The sequence below is a fragment of the Peromyscus leucopus genome, chromosome 1 (genome assembly GCF_004664715.2).
Source record: "Peromyscus leucopus breed LL Stock chromosome 1, UCI_PerLeu_2.1, whole genome shotgun sequence".
NCBI classification, from domain to species: Eukaryota; Metazoa; Chordata; class Mammalia; order Rodentia; family Cricetidae; genus Peromyscus; species Peromyscus leucopus.
The window spans coordinates 163854233-163870437 of record NC_051063.1 but is presented as its reverse complement, the minus strand read 5'-3'; the positions used below and the strand labels follow the sequence as shown (position 1 = coordinate 163870437).

The window sequence follows — 16205 nt, the reverse complement described above, 5'->3', positions numbered from 1 at the left end:
AGAACTGATTTGCCCTGAGGACCCCCTGGTCCCACCCCCTCCAGCACTGGGATTACAGGGCCCTGCACAACCACATCTAGCATTTTTTATGTAGGTGCTGGGGATAAACTCAGGCCTTTGTGCCTGCCTGGCTGAGCCATTTTCCCAGCCGCCATAATGGTAAATTGTTTCGTTCAGCTCCTGGGATAGACATGCTCCACCACTGAGAACATCCCAGGTCCCCCTTGGAGTTTGGCGTTGTTGTTATTTGTTTTTAAGTTGCCCTGGCTAGCTTCTCTAGCCGTCAGCCTCTGCCTCCACAGTGCAAGGACAACAGGTGTGTGCCACCACACCTCCTCGTTTCCTTGTGTGACTTTCTAGCACGATCTGACGATGAGCTAGCCTTCCTTAAAACTCGCAGTCCGCCAGATGAACTTTCTACTGCTTGCACTAGAAAGAGCATGTCTGGTTTCCACGCCTGGGTCTGTGGCAGCCATGTGGACACCAGGAGGAGAGCGCACATGGGAGCTAAGCCTTCAGTGGAGAGAAGCAGAAGAGAAAGGCTGAACCCAGGGCCAGCAGCCCTCCGTAACTGTGGAGGGTCTCATGCCGGTGGCTCTCCCCAGGCATGCTCTGTCCAAGTACAATGTAACAATTAGGTTATCTCAGACAGGCCAGTCCGGGGTTGTTACTACCAGCCAAACCCTTCCTAAGTGATACAAATGTATAAATACAGTAAGTCCCAGCCATGAGGACATGTGCCCTTCTGCAGCCTACTCTCACGTCCCTTTAGCCTGGCACTACATTCCTTTGTTTATATGTATTATTATTATTTTATTACTTTATTATGTATATTATTTTTATCACCTGGCTCCTGCTGTGCATCCCAGCCTGGGCTGGAACTCTTTTTTTTTTTTTTAAGAAAAATTTTTTTCATTCATTTTACACACCAATCAAAGATCCCCCTCTTCCCTCCTCCTGAGCCCCTCTGGGATGGAACTCTTAAGCCTCCTGCCTCAGCTCAGATTATAGGCAAGTAATACTGCACCTGGCTGATGTCATCTTTTGGAGAAGTATTATTATGGTCACCATTTAGCAGACACGGGGTCCCAGAGGTAGAGTGACTGTTCAAAAGCATGGGCAGGACATGGCCTGGTCACAGGGTACCCCCAGGAAGATTGGCTCCAGAGCCCGGGGCCATCAGTTAGTGCCCAGTAAACAGACAACACAGCATCTATGCTAAGCGGCACCTCTCATGCTACTTGGATCTGGGCTCATATCCTAGATTAGTTCCTTGCCTGCTAAGCCATTGAGGGAGATGCTGGCCCATCCCAGGGCTCTTCCTACAGGTACTATGACACCTGAGAAGAAGGGACAATCTTTTCTCTTGACTGGCAGGTCTTGGGTTCGTTCTTGTCCCTTCTTCCAGGAAGCCCACCCTGCACACGTCAGGGCTGTTCCTCAGTCCTAACTTCTCTGCCTCTTCCAGTGCCTACTGAGGCTTGTCACTGTCCAGGGACAAGTAGGTGAGTCAACCTCGCTGGCCAGTGAGCCCCGTAAGAACAGGGCCCAAGCCGCTTCTAATACTATGTGCCTGGCACAGAAGAGCAGGACAGAAGCGAGGGTCTGTGGATGAGTTCAAATAGTCTTCGCTTCAGACAGCTGAGGCTATCAAGGTTCAGAATGCGGAAATCGTTTGGCCAAGACAGAGCCCCTAAGACAGTGACTGGAGTGAAGTCCAGGCCCAGAGCCCAGAAGAACCAGCAACTGAGGTGACTGATACTCGGTAAGAGAATGAGAAAACAGCAACCACAAAACGCATTAAACCACCACCCACCAATGACGTCAGAAAGGCCAAGTGCCCAGACTATGAGAAGAAATGAGAGGAAAGGAAGGGGGAGAAAGTGACTGTGGTAGCTCCCTGAGGAGCCGAGGACACGGGCGCGGAGCACCTCACCTCCCAGTGGAGTGCTGGGAAAGACAGGAGCATGTATGGGCATTCCTGTTGGCCCACTCTAGTCACGTGGGGCCAAAGCCCAGGCCAGGTGTGTCCAGGCTGAGCACCTTCCCAGCTACCTGGGGATGGAGGCGTAGTTAGCGTGGGAGCCAGCCGAGAGGTGCTGGTGCAGATCTGTCTGGGTGTCCAGAATGTCCACCTGGTCGTCCTCATCCCGGCTGAGGTTGGCAGGGTCCGGATTGGGCAGCAAGATGAGTTCAGTGAGGCCATGGAGGTCAGACACATGGTGGAAAGTCTGCAACACCAGCACCATGGCAACCAGGCCCAGGAAGAGGTATGCTGCGGACATGGGGGAGGGGAGACAGGTAGACGGCAAGGTGATGGGCCAGCTTCGCGCTCAGATTCCAGGGCAGGGATGTGGTCCTACAGGTGCCTCTCCCCTGGGACGGCTGGGTGGCTCTTAGGACCCCTTCAACACCCCTTAGGACAGGGCCATTTCTTCCTGAGAGCCCCCCTCTGCCAGCCCACAGATGCCCAGCCAGCTATACAGCTCACCTGTAACAAGCACCTTGTAGAGGGCCCGGTAAGGCTGGCCGGGGGCCTCCCCAGGCACATAATCCCCCAGGCCGATGGTGGACAGAGAGATGAAGCAGAAGTAGAAAGCATCCAGAAAGCTCCAGGCCTCCTCGAGGTAGGCGAAGACCGCAGCTGGCACCAGGAAGAAGACAGCCACTATGACCACCAGCAGGGCCACCAGGTGCCAGCGGGCTGCCCGCCGGGGGTGCCACCCCCAACGCCAGCTCAGCCAGGACAGGGGTGCATGGGTGAGCAGCAGTGACAGGCGCTGGGCCGACGCTGTCAGGAGGAGCATGGTGATGGGCACGCCCAGGAGCGCAAAGGCGATGGAGAAGGCTTTGCCTGCATCTGTCAGCGGGGTCGTGTAGCCATAGCCTGTGGGGAGAGCGGGGATCCTGCACACTGGCACCTCCACAGCCCGAGGCCCCAGCTCCTCCCAACCCCACTGCTCCCCCATCCTCCCGGTCTCCACCGGTGACAGCTCCATCCAAGAGCTGTGGTTTCTGCTGAAGCCCAGGGGAAATCCATAAATAAACCCTCGGGCCTCAGAGCACTTGCTTTGAGTTACTCACTTTAAAAAAATTTTTTTTCTTCCCTAGTACTGGGGGTTAAAATCCATAGCTTGGTGCAGCCAGGGGATTCTAGGCACTGAACAACGCCCCAAGTCCCTCATGGGGGATTCTAGGCAGGGGCTCTACCACTGAGCCACACCACCCCAGCCCCTCACTGGTGGATTCTAGGCAGGGGCTCTACCACTGAGCCACACCCCAGCCCCTCACTGGGGATTCTAGGCAGGGGCTCCACCACTGAGCCACATCCCAGCCCCTCACAGGGGGATTCTAGGTTGGTGCTCTACCACTGAGTCACGCCCCCAGCCAGCTACAAGGACTGTAAACCTTGTATCTTTCCCTTGGAGGGCTGCTTCTCATCACCTATTTCCTGTCTTCAGCACACTGAGACCACCCAAAACAACAGGTGCCAGGTCTTTGAAATCCTGGGCTTCGAACTGGGTGTGGTGGTGCACGCCTTTAATCCTAGTACTCAGGAGGCAGAGGCAGGTGGATCTCTGGAGTTCAGCCTGTTCTACAGAGTGAGTTCCAGGACCACCAGAGCTACACAGAGAAACCCTGTCTCAAACAAACAAATAAAAAGAAGAAGAAAGGAAAGAAGTCCTGGATTTCTGGTGAAATGAAATATACCATTGGAAGAGGGTTGTTTTTTTTTGTTGTTATTGTTTTGTTTTGAGACGGTTTCTCTGTGTAGCCCTGAATATCTTGGAATTTGCTCTGTAGACTAGGCTGGCCTAGAACTCACAGAGATCCACCTGCTTCTGCCTCCCAGGTGCTGAAATTAAAGTTGTGTGAACTTTGCTTTTGGGTTTTGTTTTGTTTTTTTGAGCCAGGGTTTCTCTGTATGGCCCTGGCTGTCCTAGAACTTGCTTTGTAGAACAGCAGGCTGACCTCAAACTTATAGCGATCCACCAACCTCTGCTTCCCGAATGCTGCGATTAAAGGTATGTGCCACACTGCCTGGCAGTGAAGAGGTTTTAATGATGTTGAATTTGTTTCATTTTCCAAGGTAGTATGGACTCACAGCTTGGCTCTCAATGATGGTGCTGAGTCTCTGGAGACGTCCATGACTACTACAGCTACTCACATGGACAGACCCACCCTCCCCTGCCACTGCAGTCTTTGGAGCGCTGTTCTCCACGAGGCCGTTTTAGTGAAGTCCTCACCTGTGATCTCACACTCGGTTTCTACCATATATCCCAATCGGGCAGGAAAGACTCCTCTGGAAGCTAGGCATGGTGCTCCACACCTGGAAGCTCAGGACACAGGAAGCTGAGGTGAAGGATTGGAAGTTTGAGGACAGTATGGGCTATAGAGAGACCCTGACTTGAAAAAGAAGAATCTTAGCCGGGCGGTGGTGGCGCACGCCTTTAATCCCAGCACTCCAGGAGGCAGAGCCAGGCGGATCTCTGTGAGTTCAAGGCCAGCCTGGGCTACCAAATGAGTTTCAGGAAAGGCGCAAAGCTACACAGGAAAACCCTGTCTCGAAAAACCAAGAAAAGAAAAGAAAAAGAAGAATCTTGTTGGTGTAGGGTGTGGACCAGTGGTGGAGTACTTGTTTAACATGAGTGAGGCCCCAGGCTTCAGGGACCGGGTGGAGAGAACATTCTTAAGCCAAGTTTAGTAAGAATTCCTTTTTATGCCTCTTATTATTATTATTACATGTAATTGGGGGTCTGGAGAGATGGCTAAGTGGTTAGAAGTACTTGTCGCTCTAGCAAAGGACCCAATCTGATTCTCAGCACCCACACAGTGGTTCATTTATCTCCAACTCCAATTCTAGGGGATCCTGGCCTCAACCTCACAGAGATCTGCCTACCTCTGCCTCCTGAGTGTTGGAAATAAAGGCTCACATCATGCAGCCTGACAGGATCCATCATCTTCTGACCTCTGTGGGCACCAAGCATGCAGTGATGCACATATGTGCGTGCAGGCAAACCGTCATAAAATAATAAGTCTAACAAATTACAAATACATTTAAATGACATATTTTAAATTGCATTTATTTACTATATGTTATTTATTATATGGCTGCTGTGCCCACAATGCACTGAAACTCATGATCCTTCTGCCATTCTCCTCAAGTGCTGGGGTTACCACATCTGGGCTTATTGTAACCTTTCAATTAGGGTATATTAATTGTATAAAATAATGGGTTTTATGACTTTTTCTAACATATATTTAACAATTTATTTGTCTTTTGGGGGCTGGGTCATTCTGGATGAACTTAAACTCATAAGCAATCGTCCTGCTCAGACTTAAAAAAACCTTGTTTATTTTAGTTTTATGTGTATATATGTGTACCCGAATGTATGGATGTGCACCACATGTGTGCAGGAGTCTGTGGAGGTCAGAAGAGAGGCCAGATCCCCGGGACTGGAGTTACAGACAGCAGTGAGCTTCCTTGAGGGTGTTCAGAACTGAACCCGAGTCCTCTGCAAGAGCAGTCGGTGCTCTGAGTAAGCCGCGTCTCCAGCCCTGGCACCAGGCTCCTGAGTGCTGAGATTGCTAGTGCCAGCCACCACGTCAGCATCAGCCTTCATTCCCTGTCACCCTTTCTTGTGCTCCCCACCCCCCAGCTCTTCTCTACCTTATCTTGATGTTTCATTTTAGTAATTTTCCACCACTGGCCCTGTGGTGTGCTATTTTGATACATTCACGTGTTGAGTTCTTTTAGACACACACACACAGACATCCTTCCTCCTTTTCCAGTGCTGGGGATGGACCCTCACACAGGCCAAGCAGTGCTCTACCGCACGCACGCACGCACGCACGCACGCACGCACGCACACCACCACCATGTCCCTCACTGGTGCCTTTTCCGAAGCAGCTCTACTGCTGGCTGAGTCAAGGGGTTCCCTGGTGCATCCTAGGCAAGGTGCTCTCCACTGAACCCCACACCTCTTTAACTTCCTAGTTTGAGACAGGATCTCACTGACTCTCCCAGGCAGGCCTTGACTTTGGGATCCTCCTTTATCAGCCTCCCGATACCTGCAACTACAAGCCTGTACCACCAGGCCTGGCCACAGTACCTTTTTCGCATGCCAAGCTATGTGCATGAGCCCTAAAACGGAACTTCCTTGTTCCCACTAACTGTACAGGCTGGCTTTCAGAACTGACCTCAAAAGACCTGAACAGTTTGGTGGAACCAAAAATCTCAGAGCAGAACATGGGGGGAACAAAACAGACCCCCGTGTTCCAGATTTGAAACTAGGGGAGCCACCTACAGTGGCAGAAGGGATCAGATTTTCCCACAAAGTCCATCACGTCCAATGTGCCTGATAGAGATTATTTCACCAAAACTCAAAACTGGAACCACTCAGCCTGCTATTTCCCCAGCTGAGAAGATTTCTTAGCTGCTGGAATAGATCTTCACTGCCTCTGTCAGCTGCCTTTACTAATGTCGTTTGTTTGTTTGTTTGTTTGTTTGGAGACAGGGTCTGACTATGTATGTAGCTTTGGCTGGACTGGAACTCAGAGCAATCCCACTGCTTCTGCCTCTGGACTGCTAGGATAAAAACTGTGTGTCACCATGTTCTACACCACCCTAGCTATGTGACCATGTGCAAGATGGCCAGCTTCTCTGGGCCTTAGCTTCATAGATGATAGATAGATAGATAGATAGATAGATAGATAGATAGATAGATAGAATGAGTACCAGGGGTGACCTGCCAGAAATCAGAAGCTGGGAGGGGAAAGAGAGAGACACAAGTGCCTGCCCCCCAGGGAAGTCCAGAAGCAGGTCAGGCCGGCTCAGGAAGCTTGGGGAAAGCTAGCCTCAGGGGAGATGGGTTCATTCTTTTCTGTGAAGAGTCACCCAGCTCTGTTGCCGGTGACCTCAGTTTGCTGGTCACACACCATGAGGGCCCCAAATGGGGGACAAAAGCCATGCACGATTGTGTGATGCAGCCAGCCAGAGAAGCATCACACAATCGTGCATGGCTTTTGTCTGTTCCATTTGAAGTCTTCAAAAGAGGTCACCTCAGGGGCGAGGGAGGGGCTACAGAGCAGTAGAGCCTGGCCTCTGAGGGGTTTCCCAGGTCTGTGGTGTGGGGATGGAAGGGACTTTCCAGGAGGAACTTCCCAGGGCTCCTAAGGGCTGGGGGCACAGGTAGGGGTGGGTCTCAAAGAACGGTGCTGATATTTGTGTATAGGTGGTGTTTTTGCTTTATTTTGTGTGCGGTAGGAATGTACGTGCACAGGTGTCTGTAGAGGCATGGGGGGGGGGGCAGAGGAGGATGTCTGAGGTCCTGCTCACTCCCTCTAGCTTGTCCCCTCAAGCAGGGTCTCTCACTGAACCGGAAGCTTGCCGATTCAGCTATGCGGCCCCCCGAGAATGTGCCGTCTCAGGCCCAGTGCTGGGGTCACAGGCTTGCACAGCCATGCTCAGTGTTTACATGAGTGCCTGGGGTCTGGTAAGCACAGAGTCTTCTCCCTGTTTTGTTTTGTCCAGACAGGGTCTCATGTAGTCCAGGCTGGTTCTCTGGCTTTGCTTCTGCCTCCTAAGTGGTGAGGTGTATACCACCACGCCCAGCTGGGGAGTCCGTAACCTTAAAGCAAGACCAGGACCCTGGGTTCAAGGGAGACCTGTGGTCCTGGTGTCCCAGGCACAGGACCAGGCACCAGCAGGTTGCATCTGGATTGGGGGAGAGCTCTCATGCAGCCAGCACTCCTGGGCCCAGGGCATCCAAAGGAAGGAGTGAGGTAGACATTGCCAAGGTCCTTGCTGGGTGTCAAGATGGAGTGAGGAATGCTCTTGGTGTGGGCAGGGGGGAGGGGCTCTGTCATAGAGGGACCCGGTAGAGAGAATGGCCTGTCTCCAACAGTCTGGAGCAGGGCTGGGTGGCAAGGGAAGTTCCAGCTGTGGGGTGTGGAGGAGGTCCAGCCCCAGGACATCCCCTCTGCTTGGAGAGTCTATAGTGAGCCTATTGGTCATGGGGGTGGGGTGGGTGGGGGAGGACACCAGCAGGTGGAGAGAGTCAAGTCTGGGGGGTGGGGTGGGGAGGGGGGGGGTGGGAAGGGTGGGGGGGGGAACGACACCAGCAGGTGGAGAGAGTCAAGTCTTTGGACTGTGTCCTGGGGTGGGGATTTGTTCTCACTGAGCAGGGTCACAGTCTGGAGAAGGGACGGGAGTCCCATTCATGGGTTTAGGTGTTTGGGTTGTTGTAGTACCTCACAGATGCTAGGCAAGGGTTCTGCTGCTGAGCTATGCCTCGACCCTCCTCACCTATGCATTCAAAGAGACCCCCATGGCTGGTCCTTGTTTTGGAAAGGGCTAGAAGTTTTGCTGGAGGTAGTTTGGGGCGGGAGTCTCTGCTTGGGGAGCTTCAAGCTGGACAGCCAATGAGTCTTCGTGGAGAACACTCTTAGCTGGTCCCCTTCCTACCCTCTGCTGTTGGAGCTGCTGATCCAGGAATCCTGAGTTAGAGGGAAGACCAGTGGGAGAAATCCTGGCAATACAGGGGAGGTGGGAAGATGGGTGGAGTCCTGTGTCAGGGTGGGAAATATGGGGACAGGAGAGAGATGGGTGCCTTTGGTCTGGGGCCCTTGCTGGGGAGTGCTCAGAGTGGAAGGGATCCCAGAAGAGGTCTCAGGTCTCCCCTAAAGGTCAGGCTCCGGTGAGGGTGCCCTGAGATACTGACTAGCATGAGGGCCTGAGTTCAATCCCCCATCCTGCATCTCGGTGCTCACCAGGAAACTAAGCTCAGGAGGAAGCTGAAGTGGGCTGTTCCAGGAAGGACCTATCTGGAGTCAGGAGACAAGGCTGGAGGAGATGGCTGTGCCAGCCCTGATATGGACACAGCCTGAGGTCAGAGACCCAAGGAAGGTCTCAGGCCCTTGCGGATTATGGATGATAATCTTAGGCCAAGAGGATTAAGACAGGAGTGGATGGTAGCACACCCCTTTAATCCCAGCACTTGGGAGGCAGAGGCAGGTGGATCTCTGTGAGTTCAAGGCCAGCCTGGTCTACGGAGCGAGTTCCAGAACAGGCTCCAAAACTACACGAAGAAACCCTGCTCCCCCCCCCCCCCCCCCCCAAAAAAAAAAAAAAAAAAAAAAGACAGGAGTGGAACCAGGCCTAGTGGCCCACACCTGTAATCTCAGAATTTTAGGAGGCTGAGGCAGGGAGATGAAGTTCCAGGCCAGCTCCGGCTCCAGAGGAAGGCGCTATCTCAAGATCAAACAACAAAAGGCACCAGAGGGGGACCCAGATGCTATAAGAGAAGTTATTATGAGGCGGTCTCTACTCCGAGGGAACTGGGGTGTTTACTGTTGAGAGGACGGCTTGACTTTCAAGAGGATTCTCGGGAAGGGGCAGCTGAGGCTAGTGTGGGTCTGTTTCCGTGCTGGGAATAGGGGTTGTTCTGAGACATTTGGATGAAGGTGTATCTCGAAGGGCCCCGACGCTGGCCGGGGAGTGGGAGGATGGCACTCACTTACCCACGGTGGTGACCAGAGTGCTGGCGAAGAAGAGCGCCGAGGCGAAGTCCCAGGCGGGGTCCGAAGCGTTGGCTGCTCCCGAGGCGTTGGCCAGCACGGCGCGTCCCAGCCGTCCCGCCGCCAGCACCCGCTCCACGAAGGAGTCCAGGGCGGCCGCCGCCACGCACGGGCTGTGCCGCAGCAGCTGCTCCCGCAGCGTCCCCAGCTCGGCCCGCAGCCGGGCTTCGTGCGGCCGCTCCAGCTGAGCCACCAGCAGCGCGCCTAGCGCCAGGTACCCGGCGTAGACAGCCAGGGCACCGGCCAGGAGCGCGCCCCGCCGCATGCTGCCCGCACAGCCCCGCCACCCGCTGACGTGGCCCCCGCCGGTCCGCCGGCCCACCGCCCGAGGTCTGCTTTTAGTTCCGGGAGCTCCAGGGGCGGCCACCGACGCCCCGAAGAGGAAGAGGAAAAGGGGGAGGAGCGGGGCTGGCGGAACGCCCTGCTACTGGGAAACTGAGGCACGCCCAAACACCAGGTGTGAGTACAGGACCCGGGAGGGTGGAGCCCGACGCTCCCGGATCCCGGAGACCGACGGGATGGGAAGGGTGGCGGCGGCGGAGTTCTTCCCTGCCTGACGTTCCTTCCAACTCTGCTCCTCGCGGGACTCGCAGCTTCTTAACTCCGAAGTGAAGCTCTCCTCGGGAATGGGGGCTTCTACCTCTAATCTTAGCACTGGGGAGCCTAAGGCAGGGTTGCTGCTAGTTCCGGGGCCAACACGGAGCAAAGTGAGACAGGCTTTCAGTAAGATCAGGCCTTAAAGCACTTGCCTTAGCATCTCCAGTTCTGTGCTGGGACTTGGCTGTGAGGCTCTAGGATGTGGAAGAAGTTGTGGGGCAGATGTGGCGATGACTTGGGAACAGTTTGTTGAAAAGGACTGCATGGCTGTGTCTCAAAAAAACCGAAAAACTAATAGATAGCTTTCGTGGTGGCTCACCCCTTTATTCCAGCACCCAAGAGGCAGGGGCAGAAGCAGGTACATCTCTATGACTTCGAGGCCTGACTAGTCTACATAGTAAGTTTCAGGGCTCCATAATATGACCCTGTCTCAAAAACAAAACAAAACAACACAAAAAGCAACACAAAACAAAAGACCCAAAAGATTAAGGAATAAAACTCTGGTGTGAATGGAGTACTACTCAGCAGAGAAAAACAATGAAAGCATGAAATTTGAAGGCAAATGGATGGAACTAGAAAAAACCATCCTGAGTGAGGTAACCCAAACCCAGAAAGAGAGTCATGGTATGTACTCACTCATAAGTGGATTCTAGATATAAAATAAAGCACAATCAGACCACAACCCATAGAACCATGGAGGCTATATATATAACATGGAGGTCCCTAGGACGACTGTGACTTATAATAAATTTCAGTTTTATTCAATTATTGAAAAAAATAGCCAAATGAATGGAAACACATGAACTATGAACCAAAGGCTGAGGGGCTCCCAGCTGGATCAGGCCCTCTGAATAGGTGAGACAGTTGATTGGATTGATCTGTTTGGGAGGCAACTAGGCAGTGGTACCAGGTCCTGTGCTCATTGCATGAGTTGGCTGTTTGAAACCTGGAGCTTATGCAGGAACGCTTGGCTCAGTCTGGGAGGAGGGGACTGGACCTGCCTGGACTGAGTCTACCAAGTTGATCACAGTCCTCGGGGGAGGACTTGCACTGGAGGAGGTGGGAATGGGGGGTGGGCTGGGGGTAAGGGGAGGGGGAGGGCAGGGGGAGGGCAGGGGGAGAACAGGGGAACCCGTGGTTGATATGTAGAACTGAATGGTATTGTAAAATAAAATAAAAGGAAGAAAAAAAAAAAAAAAGCTCTGGTGTGAGTGTGGTGGCTTACACTCAGCATTTGGGAAACAGACTGGACGATCACCACCTCTAGGCCAACCTGGGCTACCTAGTGAATATTTGTCTCAAAAAGGTGCAGTGGAATGGCTGGAGAGATGGCTATGTGGTTAAGAGCATTGGCTGCTTTCATAGAGGGGCCTGGGTTCAATTCATTCCCAGCATTCACATGGTAGCTAACAACTGTCTATAACTCCAGTTCCAGGGGCTCCAGGGGATTCAGTGCCCTCTTCTGGCCTCCTCGGACATAAGGCACACATATGGTGCACAGACATACATGCAGGCAAAACACCCATACACATGGAAAGAAATAAACTAACAGGCCAGGTGGTGGTGGCACACGCCTTTAATCTCAGCACTGGGGAGGCAGAGGCAAGTGGATCTCTGTGAGTTCAAGGCCAGCCTGGTCTACAGAGTGAGTTCCAGGAATGGCTCCAATGCTGCACAGAGAAACCCTGTTTCGAAAAACCAAAATAAAATAAATAAATAAACTAACTTTATATATAAAGTCAGGAATATCTCCTAGGGACCCCTACCCTGATAGAGCCACCAGACCCAGGGTCTAAGATGTTCCTGTATACATTAAAAGAAAATTTTAAGCCCGGCGTGGTGGCACACGCCTTTTTTTTTTTTTTTTTTTTTTTTTTTTTTTTTTTGGTTTTTTGAGACAGGGTTTCTCTGTGTAGCTTTGCGCCTTTCCTGGAACTCACTTGGTAGCCCAGGCTGGCCTCGAACTCACGAAGATCCGCCTGCCTCTGCCTCCCGAGTGCTGGAATTAAAGGCGTGTGCCACCGGCTGGGCGGTGGTGGTGCACGCCTTTAATCCCAGCACTCGGGAGGCAGAGGCAGGTGGATCTCTGTGAGTTCAAGGCCAGTCTGGTCTACAGAGCGAGATCCATTTTTCCCCATGGATCCCCCAGACCTCTACAGCTTGAACGCAGCATTCTCCTTCCAGCTGCATGGAGGGCAGACCAGAATCCTGCCCACAACCAGACCACAGCTCAGACACTATTTATAAAACTGTGGTAATTCTTGGGACAGAGCCCAATTTGGGGCTCTGTCTATAGGAAGAGATGCTTGACAATAAAAACAGTAACAATGGCTACAGTGTTCCAGGCTCAAGTCAGGCCCTGTGTATGGTACACCTTTTAGTGAGTCCTCAACCCTCCCAGAAGAGTCCCAGTAAACACACTAAGAGAAAACTAAGGCTTAAAACAGTGCAGGGACGAGCCAAATGGCTCAGTGGCTGAAAACACTCACCAACAAGCCTGAAGACCTGAGATCAATCCCTGCGATTCACGTGATGGAGGGGAGAACCGACCGACTCCTGTAAGTCATCCTCTGTCTTCCAGGGGCACCCGGGCACTCTCAATGCCCAAACTCACACACACACACACACACATACACACACACACCTGCACACACACTGTACACACACACACCACAAAATGGAGTACAAGGCAGGAGTGATGGAGCGTGTCTGTAATCTTAGGACTCAGGAGGTTGAAGAACTGGAAGAAGTTCTAGGTCATCCTCGGGTCCATAGGGAGTTCACTGTTGTGGAATAGAATATTTGTTAACTGTGTAAAGATGTGCTGCACTTGTTTGTGTTGCAGAATAATTGTTTAACTATGTAAAGATGTGCTGCTGTTTCACCTTGCCTACCTAAGGTACCTGATTGGTTTAATAAAAAGCTGAACAGCAGCCGGGCAGTGGTGGCTCACACCTTTAATCCCAGCACTCGGGAGGCAGAGGCAGGCGGATCTCTATGAGTTTGAGGCCAGCCTGAACTACAGAGTGAGTTCCAGGAAAAGGCACAAAGCTACACAGAAACCCTGTCTCAAAACAACAACAACAACAAAAAGCTGACGGCCAATAGCTAGACAGAGGAGGGATGGGGATGGGGGACTGATGAGCAGAGAGAAAAGGGGAGCCAGCCAGCCAACTAGGGCCCAGCTAGCCAGACACAGAGAAAGCAGGAAAGCTGGATGGACAGTATGTAGATGAGGTAATGAACCTGGGGCAGCACATATGGTAATGGGTTAGTTTAAATTAAAGAAAAAGAAGCTGGCTAGAAACAAGCCTAAGCTAAGGTCAAGCATTCATAATTAATAATAAGTCTCCATGTCATGATTTGGGGGCTGTGGCTGTCGGCTCAAGAAAGCCTGCTACAGTTTAAGAACAGCCTGGGTTGTGAGAGAGTCCTGTCCCAAACAAACACACAAGGAAACCAAGTGCAGCCAGCCAGGCATGGTGCTGCTCACTTGTAATCCCAGCAATGAGGAGGGTGAGGCAGGAAAATTACAAAAGTTCCAGGTCTGGCTGGGTGGTGGTGGCACACGCCTTTAATCCCAGCACTTGGGAGAAAGTCAGGCGGATCTCTGTGAGGTTCCAGGCCAGCCTGGTCTACAGAGGGAGATCCAGGGCAGCCACAGAGAAACACTGTCTCAAAAAACAAAAAAACAGCCAAGAGGTGGTGGCACAAGTCTTTAATCCCAGCACTTGGGAGGCAGAGGCAGACAGATCTCTGTGAGTTCGAGGCCAGCCTGGTCTACAGAATGAGTTCCAGGATAGGTGCAAAGCTACACAGAGAAACCCTGTCTTGAAAAGACAAAACAAAACAAAAAAGTTCCAGGTCTGGAGAGATGGCTCAGCAGTTAGGAGCACTTGCTACTTTTGCAGAGGACCTGGGTTCAGTTCCTAGCACCACATGGCAGCTCACACCCCCTGTAACTCATATTCCAGAGGATCTGGCACCCTCTTCTTGCTACTGAGGGCACCAGGCACATACGTAGTACAAAGATATACATGCAGGCAAAATATCCACACACATAAAATAAAAATGAATAATTTCTTTAAAAAAATTAAAGCAGAAAAGAACAGGTATTGTTGGGTTCTCACCATTCATGTCACATGGCTTACAACTATAACTCCAGTTCTAGGGGATCTAATGCCCTCTTCTGGACTCTGCAGGCACTGCACCCAGATGCGACTACCCCCATATATTTACACACACAGCTGAAAAATAAAAATAATAGCTAGGCAGTGGTGGTGCACACCTTTTATCCCAGCACTTGAGAGGCAGAGGTAGGCGGATCTCTGTGAGTTCGAGGTCAGCCTGGTCTACAGAGCGAGTTCCAGGATAGCCAGGGCTACATAGAGAAACACTGTCTTAAAAAAAAAAAAAAAAAAAAAAAAAAAAAGAGGGGCTGGAGAGATGGCTCAGTGGTTAAGAGCACTGACTGCTCTTCCAGAGGATCCAGGTTCAATTCCCAGCACCCACATGGCAGCTCACAACTGTCTGTAACTCCATTTCCAGGGGACTCTCATACAGACATACACACAGGCAAGACACCAATAGTCTGTACTAATTGTGGACAGATATTTTCCAAGTATCCATCCTATGTTTTTCATTTGTGGTGGTAGGGATAGAACTCAGGGCCCCATATACGCAGGGCAAGCACTCTATCAACTGTGCTATAGGCCTAGCCTTCATGTCATTATTTCCTAAACAATACAGAAATACAACTATTTACATAGGACTTATCGTATCAGGGATCAATAACATAGAATGATTTAAGGGGCTGAGTAGTGGAGCTCTTGCTTAACTCACATGGAACCCTAAGTTTGATCTTCAGCACCTAAAAATGAAAAAAGTATTATGTGTGTGTGTGTGTGTGTGTGTGTGTGTGTGTGTAATGGTTTAAGGTATAAGGAAGGATTCCACATGTTACATACAAATACTAGCCCCATCTGGCCCTGAACCTTTGTTTTTTTTTTTTTTTTTTTTTTTGGTTTTCCAGGACAGGGTTTCTCTGTGTAGCCCTGGCTGTCCTGGAACTCACTCTGTAGACCAGGCTGGCCTCAGACTCACAGAGATCTGCCTGCCTCTGCCTCCTGAGTGCTAGGATTAAAGCTATGCACTACCATGCCTGGCTAAGCACTGGCTGCTCTTGAAGATGACCCATGATAGGCTGTAAACTCTTGATGCTGTGCCTCAGTATCTGGAGGGCCACACATCATGCAGTATTATACCTTGTTATTTTAGCTTTCTTTTTTTTCTTAGAAGGGATTTTAAGTAGACCAGGCTGGCCTTGAACTCAATATATAGCCAAGGGTGGTCTTGAATTCCTGATCCTCCTGCTACCACATCCCAAGTGCTGGGGTTACAGGTGTGTGCCAACACATCTAATATATTATATAAAGGATGTGAGCATTCGAGGTTTCTGCTGTAGGTAGGATCCTGTTATCAACCTTCAACAGACACCTATAGGTGACTCTATTCCCCAAAGAGGCTCACAGCAAACCCAAAACTTCACAGAGAAGATGAATCTAGACAGGATGAAGGAAGGGCTGAGGATGAGAAATGGGGTAGTGCCTAGGAGTCAGATGTTAACACAGTGGCAAAATGATGTGTCTCAACACTGCAACCGAGGCAGGGCTCCCCACGAGAAGCCAAGTTCAGCAGAGGAAGGGGAAGCCACAATGATAGGGTTACTTGTGAACCACGTCCTTCTGGAGTGCTATCACTTCAAAAAAGTCATTTCCTCCCATTTTTCTTTGCTTGAGATAAGTGGAGGAAAGAGGGCCTTTCTGTCTGTAATCCCTCGATTTGGACGGTAGAAGAAGGAAGGTCAGGAGTTCAAGGTCATTTTTAGTTTAGTGAGTTTGAAGTTAGACTGTGGGAGACCCTTTCTCAGAACAAAGAGGTGGGGACACATTAAGGAGGAGAGAAGAAGAACACGCAGGGACACAGGGAAGGCAGTTAGTCTTCAGGGCTGTCTGCTGGAAGGTGCACTG

General features: G+C 51.3%; 1 protein-coding gene across 1 annotated transcript; it reads right to left on the bottom strand.

Annotated features, from left to right (window-relative positions):
- Positions 1 to 854: 854 nt before the first annotated feature.
- Kcnk6 (potassium two pore domain channel subfamily K member 6) lies at positions 855 to 10099 on the bottom strand. Its single transcript, XM_028859576.2, has 3 exons — positions 9523 to 10099; positions 2492 to 2887; positions 855 to 2275 (listed from the first exon to the last, which is right to left on the bottom strand). Exons 1-3 carry the CDS (start codon positions 9842 to 9844, stop codon positions 2052 to 2054), a joined length of 942 nt encoding a protein of 313 aa, XP_028715409.1. The 5' UTR covers positions 9845 to 10099; the 3' UTR covers positions 855 to 2051.
- Positions 10100 to 16205: the final 6106 nt, after the last annotated feature.

Coding starts and splice junctions, on each gene's coding strand:
- Kcnk6 (XM_028859576.2), bottom strand. CDS start 9,844: ATGCGGCGGGGCGCGCTCCTGGCCGGTGCCCTGGCTGTCTACGCCGGG. Junction 2,888..9,522: donor CACTCTGGTCACCACCGTGG/GTAAGTGAGTGC, acceptor CTCTCCCCACAG/GCTATGGCTACACGACCCCG. Junction 2,276..2,491: donor CTACAAGGTGCTTGTTACAG/GTGAGCTGTATA, acceptor CCATGTCCGCAG/CATACCTCTTCCTGGGCCTG.